Source organism: Amblyomma mixtum, chromosome 7, assembly GCF_055824585.1.
Source record: "Amblyomma mixtum isolate Tamu chromosome 7, ASM5582458v1, whole genome shotgun sequence".
Taxonomy (NCBI): domain Eukaryota; kingdom Metazoa; phylum Arthropoda; class Arachnida; order Ixodida; family Ixodidae; genus Amblyomma; species Amblyomma mixtum.
This window is the reverse complement of record NC_143018.1, coordinates 9,040,148-9,062,418: the sequence shown is the minus strand read 5'-3', so window position 1 is coordinate 9,062,418 and position 22,271 is coordinate 9,040,148. Positions and strand designations below refer to the sequence as shown.

At 48.7% G+C, this 22,271-nt stretch overlaps 1 protein-coding gene across 10 annotated transcripts in view; it reads right to left on the bottom strand.

The window, feature by feature from the left end:
• Window positions 1-761: 761 nt before the first annotated feature.
• Window positions 762-22,271, bottom strand: part of shot (dystonin-like protein short stop) — a 231,416-nt gene continuing 209,906 nt past the window's right edge. For 5 of the 10 annotated variants that reach the window (XM_089551570.1, XM_089551575.1, XM_089551579.1 and 2 more), the window contains 20 exons: window positions 21,816-22,016; window positions 20,715-20,843; window positions 18,061-18,225; window positions 17,199-17,354; window positions 15,679-15,885; window positions 14,223-14,509; window positions 13,651-13,810; window positions 13,346-13,547; window positions 12,668-12,831; window positions 10,572-10,842; window positions 9,895-10,105; window positions 8,836-8,971; window positions 8,194-8,238; window positions 7,980-8,097; window positions 7,537-7,649; window positions 6,121-6,234; window positions 5,092-5,209; window positions 3,144-3,259; window positions 2,118-2,229; window positions 762-1,705 (listed from right to left, as the gene is read on the bottom strand). In XM_089551570.1, the coding sequence (XP_089407696.1) occupies window positions 1,461-1,705; window positions 2,118-2,229; window positions 3,144-3,259; window positions 5,092-5,209; window positions 6,121-6,234; window positions 7,537-7,649; window positions 7,980-8,097; window positions 8,194-8,238; window positions 8,836-8,971; window positions 9,895-10,105; window positions 10,572-10,842; window positions 12,668-12,831; window positions 13,346-13,547; window positions 13,651-13,810; window positions 14,223-14,509; window positions 15,679-15,885; window positions 17,199-17,354; window positions 18,061-18,225; window positions 20,715-20,843; window positions 21,816-22,016 (3,270 nt within the window). In that variant the 3' untranslated portion in view covers window positions 762-1,460. Of the gene's footprint in view, window positions 1,706-2,117; window positions 2,230-2,792; window positions 2,903-3,138; window positions 4,896-5,091; window positions 5,210-6,120; window positions 6,235-6,315; window positions 7,349-7,536; window positions 7,650-7,979; window positions 8,098-8,193; window positions 8,239-8,835; window positions 8,972-9,894; window positions 10,106-10,571; window positions 10,843-12,667; window positions 12,832-13,345; window positions 13,548-13,650; window positions 13,811-14,222; window positions 14,510-15,678; window positions 15,886-17,198; window positions 17,355-18,060; window positions 18,226-20,714; window positions 20,844-21,815; window positions 22,017-22,271 lie in introns of those variants that run through there. The other 5 variants (XM_089551571.1, XR_016283980.1, XM_089551577.1 and 2 more) reach the window with 5 other exon arrangements.

Below are 22,271 nucleotides of genomic sequence, written 5' to 3'. Positions count from 1 at the left end.
TGCTTTTACCACAAATTGAAACAAACATGAAGTAAAGCCCCTGACAACACTGGTGGTCATTTGCAACTAATTTTTTATTTGAGAACAATAGATATTGATGCCAATGCATCGTGTTATCATTTAAAATCAGTGAACCGGATAAAACAGTGATGAAACGAAGATAAAATATGTAGCAACAACGTACGATATTAAAAAGCTTGGAACTTTATGGACGCGTGTGGTGACAAGAAGTAGGGAACAAAAATTCCGAGAAGTTTAAAGAAATGCATCTTGAAGGCAAAGAATGCCGAGTCAGTAAGCAAGATTAAAAAAAATGAGAACTACCAGAACTTAATGTGAATTGAACAATAAAAATAAAAAGTCTGAAAGCAACACAATAAAAAGATAAAACAGCTATCCAACAGCCAGAGAGGTTACCACCGGTGTAGGTTCTGTTTGTTCCTTTGCCATCCCATAGCTTTTCAGTTTGTGGTAAAAGAATGTGCAAAAGTATCAACTCGACTAACATCAAGTTCTTCCTTAACACCAGTAATTCTACTCTAGGATATTCAACAGACAAGCAGGAATTAGGACACAAAGAACGTAAAAAATTATGCACCGTCTAGCATAATCGTTCAACAAGACCATAACTTTGATCAATCTCTCTTTAAAACGGCCAAATGGTACATCTCATGTAGTCCAGTCCTCATGTTGTCATGAAACACAAGTGATTATGGCATTTGTTGCTGTGAAGATGATACCTTCAAGGACGCTACAGACAATTAATGTATAGTCTCTTTATTCAAACCTATATTAAACACAACAGCTGCGATTTGGTTAATGCAATGAAACAGAAGTGCGAACATCACTGTCTAGGTTCTAAAAAAAAAAAGAATAAAAGGTGTTAAGTTTCTGAGCCTACGCTAACTGCTCACACAATAGGAAATGCAAATTATTGGAGCCCCAACTGAAGCCCAGCGGCAGAAGACTTCAGCGGCACCTAACACAATCCTTTGGTGGGCAAACAATCCGAAACTAATGTGGGCTTTTTTTTCGCCAACTAAGCGATCACTAATGTTGCATTAGTATACACATACTACGAAGCTTTTGGTGAGGAGCTTGACATGGCAGAAAAAAAAAAAAATCACGTACATATCGCTGCTGGAATGTTCTGAACAGCTGTTGGTTGCTTGACAGGAATCCACGATGCAGTTGCATCCGCGTGACAAAAATATTAGTTGGACTAGTGCAGCAGCAACAGGATCTGGCATCACGATATTATGTACAAGTACTACAATGCACCTGTGCGTTCTTGCGCGACTGGCGCAAGCCCTTTAGAAAAAGCTGTGGCAGGATTAAAAGCACGAGAACAATGTTAACAACCAACTTTTAAAAAGCTAGCGTCAACAACAACAAAAGAACATAAGTAGTGAGGTGGACCCTGCTTATAAGGGTGGCGCTTCTTCTCTGGAGGTGTGCATTCACTTCCATCGCTCGCGCTGTTGCTTGACTTCGCCATCCTTGGTGCTCGATGCTGGCCGTCGTGGTGTCGGGATCTTGGTCTGAGAGGATCCGCTGGGTGTGCGTTGGCGTGTCGCCGAAGGCGTTCTTCTCTGGCTGTGGTAACCGTCAATGCTGTCCGCAGACAGGTCGCTGTTGGCACGGCTTGGCGGCCGGCTTGAAGGTCGGCTCGAGGGCCGGCTTGATGGCCGGCTTCTAGGTGTTGCTGTTAAAAAAAAAAAAAAATCAACGAGAGCATGAAGGCAGCGGTAGGAAGTGCTGAAAAGTATTTACTGATAAAACTGACGGGAACGGCTCCAAACTGCGCTGACAGGTGCACCAAGTGCTTTGGCCATATCATCAGACAAACTTGTGCCACAACTTCAGTCTTTTGCAGAGATTACAAAGAAACAAGGCTCTCATAATGTCTGTACAGCTACAACATTACAAAGTCCTAGCATCTGCCCAAACCCTCACGGAAGAACAACAGAATATTGAAGATGAATGTCACACATTCTTGCAGCGAGGATTATGAGCTTTGCTGTGTGCCTGATAAGAACCAGCCCCTCCTAGCCCTATTATTCCTAGCCCTTCTAGCATGTTCTGCAATGGCGAAGTGAGACCATTGCTGCGCTCACCAAGGCGGGTCACTCGCAGCTGACCAGAGCCGTCACTGAGCTCGTCGTCGCCGACAATGCGCTGCTGCTGCTGCTGGCTCAGGGGGACGCTGCGCTCCGTCTTTTCTCGCACCTGCACCCGCACACGTGGGTTAAGGCAAGAAGAATGCACTGTGTGTCCGGAGGTGGATCTGGAAGTACTCGTGACCACAATGTGCGCGGCGTCTCCAATGGCTTGTGTTTTAGCATGCTTGAGCTGGGTACCAAAAGGTGGCAAAGTGCCCACACGGGGCTCGGTCTGCGGGGAAGGCAACATCTTTAAATGCCGCTTGGTTCAAAGCTAACCTGAAAGTGTTAAAACAAAGGAAAACGAAAGAAAAAGCCACTGCATCTTTCTAGCACCTTAACTTGTGGGTCCAAGTGCTTCAAGCACAAAATATGCTGCATCTAGCGCAAAAATACATGCACACTAAAAAGGAAAGGAAAGGAAACATGGCGCCTGCCGCTCTGGACCTTAGTACTGGCAGTGCTGCCAATGAAATTTGCATTTACTCTTGACTGCAACGTGGCAGCGTGCAACGTGAAGAAGCAGGCATGGAACCTAAGGTGATTCTGTGGCTGCGAGTATTTCCCAATGCACCTCGCGGAGGCCCCTTCCCTCGCTTAGCCCGGACGTGCAAAGAAGCACCCCATTACCCAGTCGTAGACGGGAATCTTAGAGCCCTCTTCCGCCGGCACAGGTCGGTAAAAGGACGGACTGAAGCCCTGCACTGGCAGGCACGGCATCATGGACTGGAAGGGAGCGGCTGCAAGGGCCCCGAGAAGAAACTATCTATCAGCACCAATCGAGAGAGAGAAAGAGCGAGAGACAGAGAGACGGCATCTGTGCACGGCCGCGCCAGGAGGGAGAGACAGTGTGCTGCTGCTGCGACTGCTGCTCAGCGTGTGTGGCCGCTGTCCTGACGGGGGTGGCTGCTGTGTCCGCCACCAAGGGGGGCGCGCGTGTGCGGGACGGCGCCGCCCTACCCCGTGAAAGCATGCACGCACCTTGGTGATGGGTCCCGCCCGCGAGAAGGCCTTGGGCTTGAAGGGCGTCATGGACTGGCTGACGCCTTCGGCCAGAATGAACTGCTCGCGCAGCTCCAGGTTGGTGCGCCCCTTGGCTGGTGGTGGTGGTGGTTGGTGGTGATGGTGGTGGTTGGTGGTGGGAGGGGGTGCAGCACAGCAGGAGGGGCACACGCGCATGCGTCCAACAGACGGGTCAGCCACGTGCACACATCGCACACACAAACGGGGGAGCACAAGAGAATAACTGCGCGGCCGCCGGACCGAGCCCACGGACACACACATACACACACCCCACCAGAGCAGGCATCGCCACCCGCATGCATAAGAATGCTGCTCGGTCCGGCGGCAACAACAACGGGCCTAGCCAGAGGCACCCGTTGCTGTTGTGTTGAATGGCTGAAAGCAGAATACAGCAGCGGGTGCCTCGGCATCCAAGATCAACCCCAACACGGTGCAAACTTTCAGCTGGTTCATGCTGAAGAGCAAGATGGATGCTCCTGATGCCTGGAACAATGACTAGCGCAAAAACATATGAGAAGGGATGAACCGCGTCAACACAATCTATCCCGCGTCAACACAATCTAAGTTTCCAAGCAAAAATTTAATTCTGGAAACCTGACTTCAACATTGGAGGAATGATCAAGGCTCCTCATCAACTCTGTAGAAGGCAGCCAAAGTCTGTCCTTAAGGGAAAGTTGTACTCTCAATCTACCATACTGCTTAGTTCATTGTTGACCTTTCTCAAATATATTTCATGGAAATCAACAATCGTCTTCCCTCAGCAAAGAATGAGCCCAATTCATACATCTTCTTGCACACTGTTCCTCGGCACACAACATTGCATTGACCAAGGAATGCTGCCAGTGAGCACGGTGGCATGCCACGGAAGTGGGGTGTGGAGGAGAGTTTTCAGCTTAGCGGGTGTTAATAAACTGCGGCTTGTTACTGCCGAAGGTGCACAACATGTACGCTGAACAGAAAGATGCATGAAGCGGGCTCACAACACAACACTGTTTGTTGCCAAGAGGCAGTAACACCCCTGCTACTTATGCTGCTTTCTCGCTGAATATTGTGGTGAACATTTGGGAGACTTGTACCTTGCTATATTTCATAGCACTCATCTTGCAGCGAGCTGAAAGTTTGCACTCTGCTGCAGTTTTCAGCATCACACAGGAAAGTAGATCCTCCTCCAATAGTCGATCTGAAATGGTACGCTTTCAACAAGTGGAGGCCAATCATGCTAGAGTGATACTGGTCAGTATATAAATATACCTATGTACACAAAAAGAACCACAGGAAAAGGAACCTGCTGTAGAGACTACAGCACCCAAATCCATTTTGTAAATGAGAAAAAAAAAAGAAAAACAGGTCTCTCTGCACACCATGACAAAGTTCAAAAGAGCAACCCCCGCAGGTAAAACTGCCCCAGAGCTGAAGCGCTCAGAGGCTCAAGATGTAGGCTGCGCAGAGTGAGAGACAGAGCTAGCGAGAGAGGAGGAAAGAAGAACAGGACAGTCGGGCATGCGAAGGAGGCATGCAAACGTCACCATGCACAGGCAGACCCATGTGTATATATATGTACATCCCAACCCCAGCAAGGCACCAAACCGCGGAGAGTAGAAGGGGGTTAGGGGTAAGTGGGCGCCATCTGCACTGCAAACTGTTTGGACTGGCTGCGTCGGTACTGCTCGATTATTAGCCGTGTTAGCAACAATGCTTCTTCTCTCCCTCCTGCCACAGAAGAGAAAAAACAAAAGAGAAGAGAGAAAAATGTGGCAGAGAAAGAACCGCTCCTGGTTTTGGTTAATAATGGGAGAAAGACAGGAAAGAAAAAAAAAAGCGCATCTCTCGGTCTGCTGGAAGAAAAAAAAATGGCTCTCTCGTGGCAACGTGGTGGAGCGCGAAGTTGCCTCGGCCACCCACTTACCTCGGCAGGGATCGTTTTTGACGAGGAACTCGTCGAGGGCAACCCAGCCGCCGCCCACACGCACCATGACCGTGCTACGCAAGATGCGCACCAGGCGCAGCTTCTGAGATTCGCCAAACTGCAGAGAGAAAGAAAAAAAAGTGGCACCAACTTCAGCAGCTGTAGGACTCTACTGTCCCCCAGCTCTTCCAGAAGGCACTCCCAGTTTCACACACAGTCAACCTTGTCACAACTTCAACACATGTGGCTCGCTCCCATGCCGACGACCCTTTATTCCTCACCCCTCACATCCCATCCATCCTTTCCCACACCACCTGTGCCTAGCACCCTCCTGTGGCAACACCAGCAACTCGACCTACCGCAGCAGATGTTTTTTCCGTCGCACACTCACAACTACCTTCTAGGCCTAAAATGCCATTCAGTGGTGCAACTGACAACAGAGTCAGGTGAACACACCAGTGCCTCTTCCAGGTCGACAAACAATGCCAAAAATGAACAGGTTAAGCTTTTAGGATCTCTGAAAATCCGCTTGGCAATTCTGCATGAATGCGGCAGCGTGTTGAAGCAAAAATCTGCACAGCTCCTGAACTAATTGAAACTGCATTTTTCTGATGTCACTCAGTGACCTTGTTTAGCAATGAATCAAATAGTATAAATCCTAATGAATACAAACACTAAAGCATTGTTGAAGTCAATTGGTGTGTGATTTGTCACAGGCCATGCTGTGCGTGTTCACTTTCAAAGCCCAGGCTGCCTTCCAAAACCCATAAACCAATAAACTCACCACTTTCTCGTTTTTGTTTTTAAGACCGCATTCATAGCGTGCACAATGTCATGGCTGAAAACCAAAGATGACGATTCAGTCCTAAAACTGTTTGCAGCATTTCTTTCTTTCCTTACAAAAACAGCCCACAAAATGAACCCTCCCAGCGATTCCGGACCGCGGGCCATCATTACCGTTGCCCTGAGGCATCCACAAAGCAAAACATAAAGAAGGTACAAAACGCGAGAGGGAAGATGGAAGCTCACCCGGTATTTGCCCTCGCCCACTTGGAACACCTTGAAGCGGTGGACGCAGGTGCACTTGGCCACTTGCCGTTGAACTTCGTCCTGGATCTTCTCGGCCTCCGTGAGGGGCTTGTTCTACAAGCGACGAGCAGTGCAACCGATCAGCAACCAACCTCAGACCCATTTGAGGAGTAAGTGACCCCATCATACCCCCACCCTGCGTCTCCAAAACATCTGCCAGCCCTCATTATACACATCAAATATTCAATGGCCAGCACAAGGCTACCATGCAAGCAACCCCGCCCTTGGGTTAATAAATAAAGAATTTCCTCCTCATCGTGCAATCGTTACTCAGCAGCAATCCGGAAAAGTCGCCTGTCTACCTGCATCAAGGGGCTAGGGACTACGCCATGCCACCAAGCAGCATTCTAATGATTTCCATCAATGGCAATCTGAGGATATTCGTATTAAAGGGTTAGTGACTGAGCCAGGCCACTAGATAGGTGACAACTCTTGCTCAGCTACTATACCAAGGGGTTAGCAATCCAGTCATGCCTCTCTAGAGTTCCCCATAACTTCGTTTGCCCTCCCTAATGATACAGGCTAGCACAGGCTGCAGGCAGACTGATGGTATACACTGCACAGCAAGCTCGCGATAGAACTGTCAGCTGTTAGTAGGTATGTGCGAATATAAGGACCTTTTGTTTTCTTTCTTTCTTTTTTTGCTCGAGAGCAACCACAAGGTGAACAGATACCTCATCTTTGATAAACTTGTATGTTATGCAATCTACTACAAGAGGTGCACCAAACTGAACTTCAATCCATGTAAGGAACAGGCTAGGTAAACATTCTACAAATACAGCATGCACATTTGAGATGCATGCAAAACAAACTGAAAGGTTAAAATGGCTGCTCTTTCCCTTGACCACAAGAAGGGACAAATACAGAGCTTTCATCTGATGCCCACCACAACTACTGCTTCTTCCAAGAAGCTGATAAAAGCACTGCCCAAGTATCAGCACCACTGTTTAGTTACATGCTTGAAATGCTTTCATCACTGGTCGAGGAAAGAAAAAAAGTCTCAAAATATACAGAAAAAAAAGAGGGCCTCAACTTTCCCTCACTGTCAGCGAATTTGAATTCGGCATTACTCTATCTGTTGACATCAGGCAGGTCAGGATATTCGCACAGCCCTAGTAGTTAGCATGCTGAGTTGGGCACTCACCTGCTTCGCACCATGAACCAAGCACTGCAGCGCAGGATGAGTTTTAGTGTTTGTTGAGAACAGGAAGGAGAGAAAAGCCATGTTAGAAGGGTTAGCATATCAAGCTCAGCACCCATGTCTTTTAAACACTGCACCCCCTACCCAAAGCATTATGTGAAAGGCTACCACAATCACGAGAGAACTTGGCCCCGCCACCGGCAAGGTAAACTCACATCTCGATCAGGACGAAGGGTGTCTATGTACTCCTTGTGGTCAATGTAGCCATCACCATTTCGGTCAAAAATGTCGGCCACCCTTTCCATCTCGAGTCTGCTTGTCGGGAATTCTGCAATCAGACATTTTGGGTAAAAACAAAAGGTTAAGAGTGTGACACAAGGTCTGGAAATGCAGCACCAAAGCACAGGGGAATCACAACCTTATTCAAAAAGTACGCTTGGCTACACACACAATAGCGCCTTTCCACATTTTAAGTAAAAGCCTAGACAAACACTATGATACCAAGAGCATAATAAGCCTGATGCTTCATGTGGTCACATTAACGAAGTTCCAATTCATTAGAGCCTTAGAACGCAAAACAGTAACGCAACAAGAGATCGCGAAGGTGCCAAGGCCCTGACCCAAAGGAGAAATTCCCATGCGACAAACGGCCACATACTCGACTTGAGGATGCCATCAATGAAATCCTCCTTGGTCACTTTCCCGTCATTGTCTTTGTCGATCTTGCGGAACAGGTCCATCACACGAGACTTCTTGTTGTTCATCCAGCCCAGGAACTGCAAGCAGAGGCATAAGACGCGATCCCAGTCAGCAGGGCGAAATGCGAAGGTGTCCGCTTTTATTTCTCCTCATAAGGACGGCCTGCTACTCACCCTCCTGCGCCACTCATCAAAGTCGAAGTTCTTGATGCTCTCCAACTGAAAAACAAGGAGATATTGCCACGTGTGAATTTAGCCGCAACAGACATTGCAACTATAAGGCATCGGCAACCAAGATTAAGCCGAAATATCATCATCATCAGCCTGACTACGCCCACTGCAGGGCAAAGGGCTCTCCCATGTCTCCCCAATTAACCCTGTCCTTCGCCAGTTGTGGCCACCGTATTCCCGCAAACTTCTTACCCTCATCTGCCTACCTGACTTTCTGCCGCCCCCTGATACGTCTGCCTTCTCTTGGAATCCACTCCGTTACCCTCAAGGACCAGCGGTTATCTTGCCTTCGCATTACATGCCCTGCCCAAGCCCACTTCTTCCTCTTGATTTCAACAAGAAATCAAGAGGAAATATATACCTTCAAGAAATTTATCAGGCAGATGCTGATATATCAGGAGTGGCAGTCCACTGCATCTTGATTATCTTTGCCATTCAAGGTGAATTACAGCGGCTTTTAAACAACAGTAAGGAATTGTGCCAGTCTGACTGAGGTCACCTCTCTTGAATGGGTTCTCTCATCTGGGCCCAAGGCAGACCTGTGCACCCGAATGTCCGAGATCCTCTATGCGACCGCTCCCTCACCTCCTGCAGGTACTTGAGGTGTTCCAGCAGTCGGCGCTGGCGCTCCATGGCCAATAGCCAGACATGCTGCCACTTGTCCAGTAGCTCCCGCGCACGGGGGTGGCGGATCTCTGGCTCTGCGGCAGCGTGCCCACGCCTGCAATGAAGGCATCTTTCTTTGGCACCGTGACGTGGGCAGTGGACACTGGACCCAGCTCACGAAGAAAGGTCAGCCTGTAACTCAATGCACAGCAAGCATCTTTTCACCTGTCAGTATCTTGCCACTTGTTACCGCACCTTGGAATACCTTGACGCTCTGGATGAGTCCCACTGGCTGTGGAACTCATCTTGTCACTAATCAGAACATACGGCAAACATGACTGCTGATGAGCCAAACTCATCGATTTGCTTCTGGCTACACTTAATGACATGCCGCAGTGAGAAATGTAATTCCTGATGCAATTGCGCATGTCAACATGCTTTTTGAATTTTCTTTGGCATGCTGATGGTATTTAGTCATTCAATAATGCTGTGAGCCTTTCCCAAGTGTTCAGACAGGAGTCGAATGTTGTAACAATATGTACAAAAAACAAGCAGGGTGTTCCGAAACATTAATAAAAGAAATTATGAATTATCATACCAGTAGAGTGTACAGCTGTAAATGAGACTCATGATCAACAGAAAAGAAAGCAGAGGTTAACAACAATTTAACAAAAAAAAAAGACTTTTCTTTGAAGACAGATTCAACATTGCTATCCAAAGTATCAAGTGACACACGTCATTAATAATTGGTATTGTATGTTGTTCTAAGTCCCAGAGCTACATGTGAGTAGTGAGGTCACTATATTAAAGGGCTCCGGATCCATTTCAACTACCCGGCACTTTGTGACCTGCACTCACATCACATAGCACAGTCCATCAAGATACAGCTGCAGCAGCTGAGGTTCATTCCCACAGCCTCGGACTTAATGGATGAATGCCAGAGCCACTGCGCCACAGCCCACTGTGGTCGTGCTGATGGTAGCAAGAACAAGTGTGAACACAAGTGTGCCAGGTAAATGGCAGCGGGAGAGCACTCACGTGGGTGTGGATGTCCGGGGCGTACTCTGAGAAGCTGCGTGGGGCGTGCGTCGGTCGTGGCGTTGCTGTGATGGGCGGTCCTTGGTGCCAGCCGCAGCTGAGCCAGCAGGCGGCTGACGCTTGCTGGCAAACGCCTTGGAGATGCGGTCCACATCGGCCTGCCGCTGGGACATGTCATCCATGAAGCGCCGGTGGTCTTCAAGCAGGCGCTCTGCAGCACGCAAATGAGTGGGTCATTGACCAAAAGACACTTTCTGCTTGTTCAGTGAAGCATTTGTGGTTGTTTTAACATATACAAACCCTCGCCTATTAGTTGCAGCCACAAGCGATGAAGCTAGCTCTATCTTCTCATGCAGTAGACGATTCGAAACCAGACCTTGCTTGGTCAGAAAACTGAAAGCTCGTGTGACTTGAGTAACCTATTGCACTGCTGATCTGAGCAACTGCTGACTTGAAAGCACATAATGTGCTGCTTTTAGTTTTCTGCAGAGCTGCAGAGAAGAGCTACTGGAATACTGTTCGCATCTCTCCCAGCGGAAATGGAAATGAGAAGAAACCAGAAGTGTTGAAGTGTCATCAATACAAATGTTCACCAATGTAGCAAAGCTGCACACAGCTCTACTCACGCCTGTGGGCAAACATTCACAATGCAAGCCAAGGAGGGCGAGACCACTGACCTGTAGCGGGCACTTCGTCTGGCAGTGGTTGGGCCTCCAGGGTCATGAGGCTGGCCTCAGCTGCCAGCAGCCAGCGCAGCAGCTCCTCGAGCAGCTCGAGCACGTCACGCAGAGAGCGCAGGTGTTCGGCCAGCTTCTGCTCCCGCTGGCGCGCCCACAGGGACACCTCCTCCCAGCGCGACTGGATTATGGTCACCCAGTGCCTGATCACCGTCACGGCATCCGGGTGGCACCGGGACAGGATCTCCTGGGCCAGTGCTATCGTGCTTTCCTGCAGGCCACCAGGCAGAGAGAATTTTAGACGAGGATGACGTTCTAGTGCCTACGGACGAGTGAAGATTCGCTTTTTGCAAGGAGAAGTACAAATGGTGTACTAATAGATGTGGCACAAATGTACACAGTACCCCCTTTCGCATTTTGTTTTATTACATTAATACAGTGGAACCTCGATTATACGTCCCCCGGTCATGCGACGACCCGCATTTTACGACGAATTTTTGCGGTCCCGGCAAAACCCCCATAGAGACAATGCATTAAAAACCTCGGTTATACGACGCAAATTTTAGAAGGACCCCGCTTCGTACGACGGCTGGCTCGTACCGTCCGTCAAAAAAGGCCGTCAGCAAACGCAGGCCGGGATGTACCGTATTTTCGCGATTCTAAGCACCCCCCCTATTTTCGGAAAAAAATTTCTGAAAAAAAAAAAAAAAACTGCATGCGAATCTAAGCACCCCCGTTTTTGCGCGGAAGAGAGCGTTGCCGAGGCCGCCAAGTGCACTTGCTCTCTTTTTCGTCGAGCCTGTGCAGTCGGAGTCCCAAGGAGGCGCGGCCTGCGTGTTGTCGTTGCGACTGAGAGAAGGATGAAAAGGAAAGCGCACGGGCCCGCCTACTGGCGTGAGCCAAGCCACCACCGCTGCCGAGGAGAGTTAAAAGATCAGAGGAAAGATAAAGAGAAAAGATAAGACGCGCGTCCCACTCCACTGCAGACGCTGATGAAAAAACAGATAAGCGGGCGAGGCCGCGCTCGCCCAAGCGAGTACAGCGGCGTCCACGGCGCTTTTTGTAATGGAAGTAATGGATGCTTGTGCCCCACGATAAAACTTCCGAAGTGGACAACGATGCAGAGGTTTGCGCTCCCATTCCTAGTTACGCGGACGTGTTGCAGAGCGTCGACAACATCCGGCGCTTTGCTTGCGCGCGCGACGATGTTGGCGACCTACTGCCAGACGTGGCAGCCCTTGAAAGAAAGTTGATGCGCCGAGGTTGGGCAAAGGTGCAAAAAAAAAAAAATACCGATTTTTTTAAACGGTAATAAAGATTTTTTTGCAAATCTGTTTCAAACAAATGCTGGGTTTTGTCTTTTTTAATCTGATTGGCGTACTTGCCGCGGGCTTGAAGCCGGTCAACAGTTTTCGGCGCAAGGCCGAGCGCCACTGGCCGCATTATTTGATTTTCGATTATACGACACTCGGATTATACGACGGTTTCGCGCGGTCCCCTGAACGTCGTATAATCGAGGTTCCACTGTATGTTATTATGTCTAAGATATCCGTCATGCACCATATGCCTCTTGGCACGCCATGAAAAACAACTGCCCTAGCTGGCAACATCAACAGAAACAAACTGTGTACACAAGCGGTAGTCTGCCCAGCACATGACAGAACAGCCATTCGCACATAAAGCTTGCAATTAGTTCCAACGTTATAACTGTACATGGCATGAACAGCTAAACATATTACAAAGCAAGCCTTGCTGCTTGAAAAAGGGCCCTCGAAGCAATGACCCCTGATGTCATGCTCTACAAGGAGTCAAACTGCCCTAACTTTGTGATGCTGCTGCTTATTGTAGAAAGGTTGCAAAATGTAGACTTGCCCCCCAAGTCAGAGCATGTTCTGAACTCAAAGATAAAATGCAAGGGGAAAAAAGAATGCAAAAAAGCTGCTTCTGTTAGAGGGGACAAAGCTCACACAAGGCACTAAGGCAGGCAACTGTGCAGTCATGCCACGGAACAATAGCAGTAGCTGCCAGAGAGATCTGCCCTTATTCTCTGTCTCCCAATGACACCATGGCTGTCACCTAACAGGGGTAGCACTCACCTTGTTGTGCTCCTGCTGCTCCATCTCGCGCATGAATTGCTGGTGCTCCTCCATCTGCTGCCGTGTGGTGGCTTCGTCCTCGGGCAGCGGACCCGCAAATCGCAGCTTCATCTCTGCGTCCGACAGCCACTCCAGCAGCATGTGCACTGCCTTGTGCAGCTGCTCTGCCTGCACGCACCATCCCAAACAGTGAGGGCTCATATGCCCACATCACTGTCACTTTGACTTTAAGGCCCTCAACATGGTGGCAAACGACAGAATTTGTATCAAAACTGCTTGATCTTTCGAGTCTTTATCATATGTGCTCACTTCTGCACCAGCTCCTTCCGTGACCCTCAGCCTGATATGCAGTTTAAGTCTATAACACTCAGCAGCATTTTCGTATTTGTAAAAGAAGCATGAACAGCTAAATAAAGCACGTTCTTGGCGGCAGTCAACAATATGTCCAGGATCTGGCCAAGGCATACTTGCTGCTTGTGAGGCGGCCTCTCTACAATTTCGTCAGCACAGTTTACAAACAGCAGTTCAGCTTCTTCATCGAGTACTACAAAATTGCGCAGTGCTCAAATTTCAAGCACGTCACAAATGATGCAGATGGGTGAACATCTCAGCTTGCAGAGAACCTTGGCACAGGAGCAATTAGACCAAATGCAAAGCCATATGCGAATCTCGCAGGACTTGCCTGGCGGAGGGCCTCTTCGAGCTTGCGCTGCTTGCTGTCCGAGAGCTTAGAGACGGACTCCCACTTGGACTCGAGTGCGGACATCTGGGTGCGGATGCTGGCCGCATCGTCGGCACTGGCCGTCTTGAGCAGCTCGCTGGCCGTGCGCTGCACTGACTCCAGGTTGGCCGAGCGGCTCTTCAGCTCCGTTTGGAAGCTCTGCACAGTAGGAGCGATCGAGCAGCAGGTCAGCTCCTTAAACCACTCATTCAGAAAAAAAGAAGAGGGGGGGTGGACAGAAACGAGAGAGCAGCTCCTTCACCCTGTGCTGTTCGACGAGGTTGTTGACCGTGTCGAGGTCTCCGTGCAGCAGCTGGTCTGCCTGCAGGGAGGTCAGGGCGCGGTCCAGCCAGTCGATGAGTGCCTGCACTGCATCCTTGAACTGGCCCGAGAAGAGCAACGCTTCCTCCAACTTCCGCTGCCTGCACAGGGAAGAAAGGGAGGAACGGGGGTCAACAGCCAACCACTGCACATACGAGCTACCACCACTGTTCGGCGAAATTTCGCATACTTCCGGTCAAAAATGGTGCAAACAACACCCCCATTTAACTCCTCTCTATAATTCCTCACCACCCTTTGTGGCTTGTAATAAAGGGGAACTAGACTACTTTAAAATGAGACCAATCTTCGGGACATTCAAATCAATTGCATTAGAGCCACGCCTTTCGAACTTGAACATGCCTGCTATTGTCGAGCTGCGCTCGAGCACCTTTTACTCCTTTCTCCTGCAAAGGTGAATTTCATCTGAGCTGATGCGAATAAGCTCTTGAATGCATTACTGAACTTCACGGCAAGTACCACAACGAAGCTATGCAGGGGAAGAGGAGGACGCACCTGTCCACCGACTTGTTGCACAGGGCGTTCCACTTGGCCTTGAGCTCGTCGCTCATGCGCTGCAGCACCGGCTGGTCCGGCTTGGGGCATCGCTCACGCAGGAGCCGCCCCTGGCGCAAGCAGGCATCGTACGCTGGCTGCTTGGCCCCCAGGGCGCGCTGGAACTCCCGGTGCCGTGCCAGCAGGCGCCGGATCTTCTCGGGGTCATTGCCCGCCGGCGGCTGCTCGTCGAGGCTCTGGTCCGCCTCCGTCAGCCACCGGTCCAGTTCCATCCACGCATCGTGGAACTGCACACGAACGCCGGCACACGAATGAGCTGATATTTCTTAAACGAAGCCCTGAAACCGTACAGGTTCTAATGCAATGCTCCATGAACATAGTGCTCTGATTCCGCTAGGGCTGCTCTGGAATTGGCGCTAGCAAGGAGAGTTGTGAAGATGTATGCTTTCGATTAAAAACACAAGCAGAGCTGTCAGAATAAACTGGGATTAACAACTCTTGAGACAACCTCAACACAAGGGGTTAGCGAATGCTGAAATATTTTCGAAGAATCTAATATTAAATATCTGTTCAGTATAAAAAAAATTTTAGAAAATGATAAACAGGCAAGTGCTGTTACCCTTAATTATTCAAAATAATGTATAGTCGTTGAAACTGAAATAAACAAAACTATAGACGGACACAATTCAAGCCTAAGTGAATGTCTGCCCACATTCAGGACAGCCAAACAGAATTTATCCGTGACAAAAAGCAAACAGCTGTTGAAGCTTTCCCTGTTACCTAAACAAGAAGCTGATCATGAAGCGAAATTATAAGCTTGAAATTATAAGCTCAAGAATTTTGATGCCTCAGACTTGTTTGATAAGTCAAACATTAGAAGTCAGATTTTGTTCACGGCTGTGATTGGTCAGCAGAGTAATACAGGACAACGCGGACCGTGGCCAATTGTTACCAACTGATGTTTTTTAAGCTGTATCCTACAGTAGACTGACTCAGCATCATATATAAAAAAAAAAATGAGGTGCTAAGACAGCATAACAGTGCCCAACCTGTAATGTGATCATGCAAAATGAAATCCACAAAAAAGACCCACGACTGGCAACTAGGCCAGTAACATCTCATAAATTCAGAGTTCAAAGGAGAGGAAGAAGTGCCCAGATTATCTGGAGGTCAATTCTCTTCTTCTCTTCGTATCTGAAATTTCAAATATTTGCACACCCCTACTCAATACTGATGAGGAGAGAGCTTGACGGGAATCCTCATCATCATCAGCCTGACTATGCCCACTGCAGGGCAAAGGCCCCTTCCACTTCTCTCCAATTAACCCTCTCCTTTGCCCACTCCGCCCATTTCCGATCTCTTCACGTTAGACTGTTGAACGTTACTTTGGTTCTACCACACGCCTGCACATGTGAGCCGTGGCACTGCCATGATAATGCGCATAGACTTGGCCCACCTCTTTAGCCTCCTTGTAGCCGTGGTCGAGGGCGCGAGTGCGTTCCGCTGCCTTGGAGACCACCCGTTCCCAGCGATGCTGCACTGAGATGAGCAGGTTCTTGATGAGGATCACGTCCTGCTTCTGGCTGAAGTACTTGAGGTGCGTGCCCTTCTTGTCCAGTTGGAGCATGGTCTCTCTGTGGGCGCCCACGTCCTTCTGGAAGCTCTGCACACACACACAGGTCCACCAGTCTATGGTCAGCAAGGGCACCAGTCAGCAAGGGCCCAGCATCAGTGTCCATCAGGGACAAGAAGCAATGTGCAATGGCGGTACACGATTGCAATGCTGGTACATAAGGACTCAATGATAACACAAATTTTATTACATACAAACCTCTTAGCTGGCGGGGTTTCCTGAGAAGTTAGAACAAAACAAATGAATACCGAAGAGGAAGATTTTGTTTTTCTTCTTTCTTGAATCTTGAAAAACAATGAAGTGTTCAGGCCCTTTCCTGAATAATTTGAACTCAAACAAAGTGATTTGCTGAACCATATTAAAGGGGCACTGAGGAGAAATTGAAGTTGGCTTGTATCGACAGAATACCAGCTCCTGATTACAAAAACGCCACTCATACTGACAACAAAGCTCTTGTAACGTAGAAAAGAGCAAGAACCAAAATACAGGTATCGCAGCCACAGGCCAAACTCACAAGTACAAGCGTGATGAGGTCATAGGACAAAACAGTGTTGCTAGAACGAATGGTTCTAGTACGTTCTAGCAACACCAGGAACCAAGAAGCCACGAATCCCTGAGGCGCAGCCAATGCATGCTCAAATCTCCTTGACGTCGCCAGATGGCGCCACGTTCCTGGCAGCTATGCGCGCTCCTGAAGCATCGGGACCAATCAGCGCCTGTTTTCCGGCGGTAGGCGGGCTGCCGGTATTCCGCTAGCGGTAACAAGGTACACGGTATGCTAAAGGTGTCTATTTGCGAGAACTTCGTTGACGACTTTGACAACGAGATCCATCGTAACGCTGGCAAAACGCCAGTGCAAACGTAATCGAAGCGACTGTAGCGACGGCCGCAATAGCCGATAGATGCCTTCAACTTGCAGCCGGCGGTAGCTTTCTTTTCGGCTGCTGCTAGGCCGCACTGCTGGCTGCCAGAAATCACGGAGTCTGCGGTACGTCATGCGCACGTCATGTTTCACGTCACTTAGTCCTGTGTCGTCATAGGAGAATCCCAAGTTTGAATCAGAGCGGCGGGAAAAACTTTTTCAACTTCGAATCCAAATTTCTTACAAATAAATGCATCTTTTGCTGCCGGCAAACTGGCAACAAAGCCATGACATGCCGAACTATCGGATTTTACTATAAAAAAAATATTAATAGTGCTCTCCTCAGTGTCCCTTTAAAAACCAATGCATAGGACACCAGTTTCACTCTCCCTCCAGGAACTTTGGCATTTGCAATCACAAGCCTCGCACTACGCCTCAAAGTCCTGCCCACGTGGGCTCTGGGCGTGTGGTACATGCTCACCTTGTGCTCTTCAATCTGGCTCAGCACATTCTCGAGGACCCGGCTGACAGGCCGCAGGCCGGCCAACGACTTCTCTGCATGCGTGAGCCACTCGACAAACTCCTGCAGGGACTCGTGGAATTCCGTGGCTTCCTTGAGCGCAATTTCCAGTTTGATCTGCAACAGGAGTCACTAGTGAATGCGTGCAAAATGCCACAAAGGGTACATCACTTTTTGAAAATCGGAAGAGCACAGAAATATGGAACTGAGGAACTAAGAGAAATTCAACACACCCTTATATGACAACGAAGCTAACCAAAGCTCACTTACATGAACAAGTTCTGGTTTGCTTTCAACAACAAGTAATCTTCATTGGAATCATGTGTACAACTACTTCACAAACATGCTGAAAAATAACAGGATTGTAATGAATGAGAATGAAAGTATTAGCTCCGGACCAATTTTCAGTCTCTTAAAAGCTGCGCCTCCTCTGAAGAGCTCATTACCTAGCAATTACGGTATGTCTACATCAAACAGCGCCTCCCCAGAAGGCCAGTTTACTGAGCCCAGCACTTTGTAACATGGTTTATGTCGGTTTAACATCCCAAAGCGACTCAAGGCTATGAGGGACGCCGTAGTCAAGGGCTCCGGAAATTTCGACCACCTGGGGTTCTTTAACGTGCACTGACATCGCACAGTACACAGACCTCTAGAATTTCACCTCTATCAAAATTCGACCGCAGCGACCAGGATCAAACCCGCATCTTTCGGGACAGCAGCCGAGCAGCATAACCACTAGGCCACCGAGGCAAACTAGCACTTTGTAAAACTGTAAAATTTCAGATTCTGCAAAACGGCAGAGCTAACAACAAACTGCACCAACCTTGCGGTCATTGGCCCGGTTGAGGACGTTGTCCCACCGCTGTTTCAGCGTGCGCAAGCTGTGTTGGAGTCCTGTGGAGCCCTCAGCAGCTCGCGTGTACTCTTGGCCCTGTTGTAGCACCGACTCCACTCTGTGTCTGTTGCTGTCTAATTCGTTGTACAGCTCCTGCAAGCGCCAGTCAGTGCTCAGTGGCATGGCTCGAACACTGCCGTTACTACGCGCACAGCCTGTGCTTGGCTAATACCACATTACTGTCATTCGATCAAACACAAGTGCACAAGACGGCCATCCACCCCTTCATCCGATTTTCCCTCTTCTCGCCCTGTGACATCACCAACTCGTGACGATGCACATGCCATCATCTGTGCCAATCTCTTAACAGCATAAGTGTACAGCGTCTGCACGGATCAACGTCAGCTTTTAATATATCATTTCTACCAACAGCAATACAGGAATGGTATGAATTACCACATTCTACTGTCATGGAACGTGATCCTGTTAAATTTAAAGAGCTGTTGCAGTCTTCCTTTGAGCATTGAAATAATTTTAATTTCCTTTCACATTCCAATATTGATGTACTTGAGCAACTCATTTTAATTTCCTTTCACATTCCAAGATTACATTGATGTACTTGAGCAACTCATCTGTACTTCCCATGCTCTATTTGAGTGCATTCTTCGAAGCAGTGTTAACTGCATTTTCTAGGGGTGTGCAAATAGTGGTTTTTTGATTCGAAGCGAATTCGAAGCGAATAGCAATTTTCTTCGAATAATTTCGAAGCGAATAGTTCGAATAGTACTTCTGGCACTAAAAAGAGGCGGAGTGACAGTAGGCATTTCCAAAACCATTTATTTTCCCAACACACGATGCCATTACACACTGCACTGAGGCTTTATTTAAAACCACACTTCAAAATTTTAACACCTAGAGTGAAGAACAATTTTTACTGGCAATTTATACGGGAAGAACAACTTTTACATTCCCAGACTTGCATTTCCTCGATCGAGCAAGAATGGAAACGGCTGTACAAAACTCGCGCCGCAAGCGAAACGTCATTCGCACCGCTCGCGCGTCCTGGCAAAATTGTCCTCGGTAGTACTTCCGAGCAGCACTCAGCATCGCGCTTCCATCAAGAATGCTCTCAGCCTCCAACGTATGGGAGTGCCCGAGTTGCGGCGATGGAGTTCGGCACACCACCGAAGATGGCTCAATGCCCTGATTACGGCGGCGTTCCGTTCCCATCAACGCGCAAGCAGTCAGAATAGCAAGAAAAGACGCCAGTCATAGATGCCGAGCGTTAACGGCAGTAATCTTCCACGGGTGCACAATAAGCTTAGCGTTATCACACGCTAAAGGCGCCCTTCCCATTGACGTAAGTATACACTTCGGCGACATCGAGTCCCCGCGCTGCCGCTGAATTTTTCGTGCCTCCGCCGGTAATATGATGGCTTGCTTGAAAGCTGCCGAGAACGGTCGCTCATGTTCCGTACGCATGATTCGTCACCAGGGTGAAGCGATAGCGCGGTAGGGCTGCGTGTTTATCTTCGCATCTGTCCTATCTGGTAATCTTTTCCGCAACTCTAACGGGAAAAAAAATCGAGAGGCGGTGGAGCGGGCGCGGCTTCGGTGCTTATCTGATCTTCCAGCCAGCGTCCGCCGCGGCGGACGCGGTTGTTGCGTTGTGTGAAGCGTGTCTTTTTTCGTTTTTCTTTCTTTCCTCTTGTCTTTGAACTCTCCTCTATCTGCACGTGGCAGCGGTGGTGGCTCGGCTAGAGCCAGTCGGCAGGCCCCTTTCCTTTTCATCCTTCGCTCAGTCGCAACAACAACAACAGTAAACTGAGGTTTCTTGTTTTGAAGCTTAGACGACTGATGGCTGTGCTCTTCCTTTGCGTCTGCAACGACACGGTGGCAGCGACGCGGCTTATGGCAGCCTTAGTGCGGAGGCTCGGAGACGGCCAGAACGCAGGATCTTCCGCAAGAGCGCGTCGCCCTCACCTTTATTTCGTTTGTAGCTAGGTTCGCACCCCGACCTGGTTGTGATTCGTGTATTGACTGACCCCCGAGCGTTGAAAGCGCGATAAAAAAAAGCCATCTATGCGGCAATACTCGGAACTGAAACCACATAAAGCAAGCGGGCAAGCGTCCCAGTAACACTATTCGTGCGAGGCGAATACTTCGAAATTTCGAATACCGAGAATTCGGTTCGAAGCGAATATCGAATACCGTGCTATTCGATCGAATATTCGAAATTATCGAATATTCGCACACCCCTAGCATTTTCATTTCATTGTACTCTATTGTACTGATTGCATTTATGTTGTACTTATTGTATTAATTTTATATTTGAACGGTTTTACTGGATTTTTTTTTTTCAACTTCTTTGACTTTGCGTTTCATGTATTGTTCCATGTACGTCCCTCTCCCTATGTAATACCCTGCAAAGGGTCTTTAAGAGTCCAAAAAATGATGATGACAATGTGGCGTCTGTATGAGCAGCAGAGAACCGCTGGGAAAGGAAGCAGTCCCTGGGCTTGTCACACTCGATTTCAAGCACAAACACGTGAGCTGCTCACACAAACTGGGCTACTGGAGCAATGTCTCCCTGGATGCTGCTCAGTTTTGACTTCGGAAACCCACGCAGAGACGACACTCACCATGAAACGGTTCAGCTGCTCCCGAGCTGTTTCGGGCAGTCCACCAACGGGCTTGGACGAGGCCAGCTGCCCATCGATGTCACTCAGCCACATCAGCAGGTCTTGAATCTCCTGGTTGAAGGCTTGCGCCTGCACACACACATACACACATAGAAGCTGGCGTGCATCCAGAGTGAGGCAATGGTGATAAGCAGAAACAGTCTTCACCGCACAAAAACTGCTTCGCTCGTACAGCGACTGCAGACCTTGCCTTTTTTCCAGGAGCTTGCAAGGTAACAAGTACAAGCAAGCAAAAAGCACTGATGACTGTCCGTGAAGAAAGCATCACTGACAATTCTGATTTTGTGAACAGTCAAGGGGAGCTTGGAATGCAGTGTACTCAGTTTGCACTGCTGAATAACCAATCAGAACAGAGAGCCCTTGGCAGTGCTGAAATTTACATCAACTATCTCTAAACAACAGAGTCCTAATGGCAAGTGCCAGATGGTCTGCCAATGCAGAGTTTTTCTGACTGCATGGAAGTAGGGGTCGTGGCGACGAGGAGACCAAAACAGCAGAGTAGACAAAAGTTGCTACCTCTCTCTCCAGTTAGACTCCAGAGTTTCTCCTCTATAACCAAAGAAGACAAGGTAAGCGAATGAAACAGATATGGCACCTTCAGAAAGAGCTGAATGTTCCATGTTTCGGCCGAAAATCCCGATCCACTGAGTCAACAAACACAGTTTCGTTAAGCAACATTGGGCTCTACAACCTACGAGACCAAGTGAAACTAAAGATTAAACAAAATGAACACTGGAAGATGCATTGAAATGGAATAAATTGAATAATGCTCAAGCCATAAGATTTCACTCTGACAAAAATACCACAGGCAAGTGCGTTTCATTACTGAAGGTCTTGTGGCTCGTTTGTAGCTGAGGCACATGAAAATACAATTTTTTTACATAAAAGAAAAGTGCCGGATTTTGCCAACTTTGCACGTGGTTTTAACACACACAACAAAGAGGCGACTAAAGAAGGTACGTCCTCTGACGCAACAGTCACGCTCAACGAGGAGGTGAGAGTAAAGAATGCGCATCCTCAGACACGGGAGTGGGAGCTTGCCTCGCGCAGGGCGGCTTCCAGCTGCTGCTGCCGCTGAGCTGCCTTGTCCTGGAGTGCCTTCCATCGCCGGTTGAGGTCGGCCAGCTTGGTCTGGGTCACGTTGGCGTCCTCGCTGTGCCGGTCTGCCTCGATCAACTGATGGCCAGCCCGGTTCAGCGTGTCCACACTGCTCTGGTGCGCTTGGATGTCATTCATCAGCACCTGCAACAGGACACCCAACATCATTGGTGCAAAGAGGCTCGACACTCCCTTTCGCATAACATGCCCTGCACAGACTAAAGCACCATTTATATGCACCAAGTGCATATAAAGTATCATTTAGAGCACTGTCTGCAGTTCACAAGGAAAACACATGGCAGGTTGCCATTGGAAGAACAAGGATAACAAAAGCAGGAATGCTGTAGCCTGGCCATCTATGCTAAGACCCTAGTGAGGAATGTCAACCTAGCATGTGAC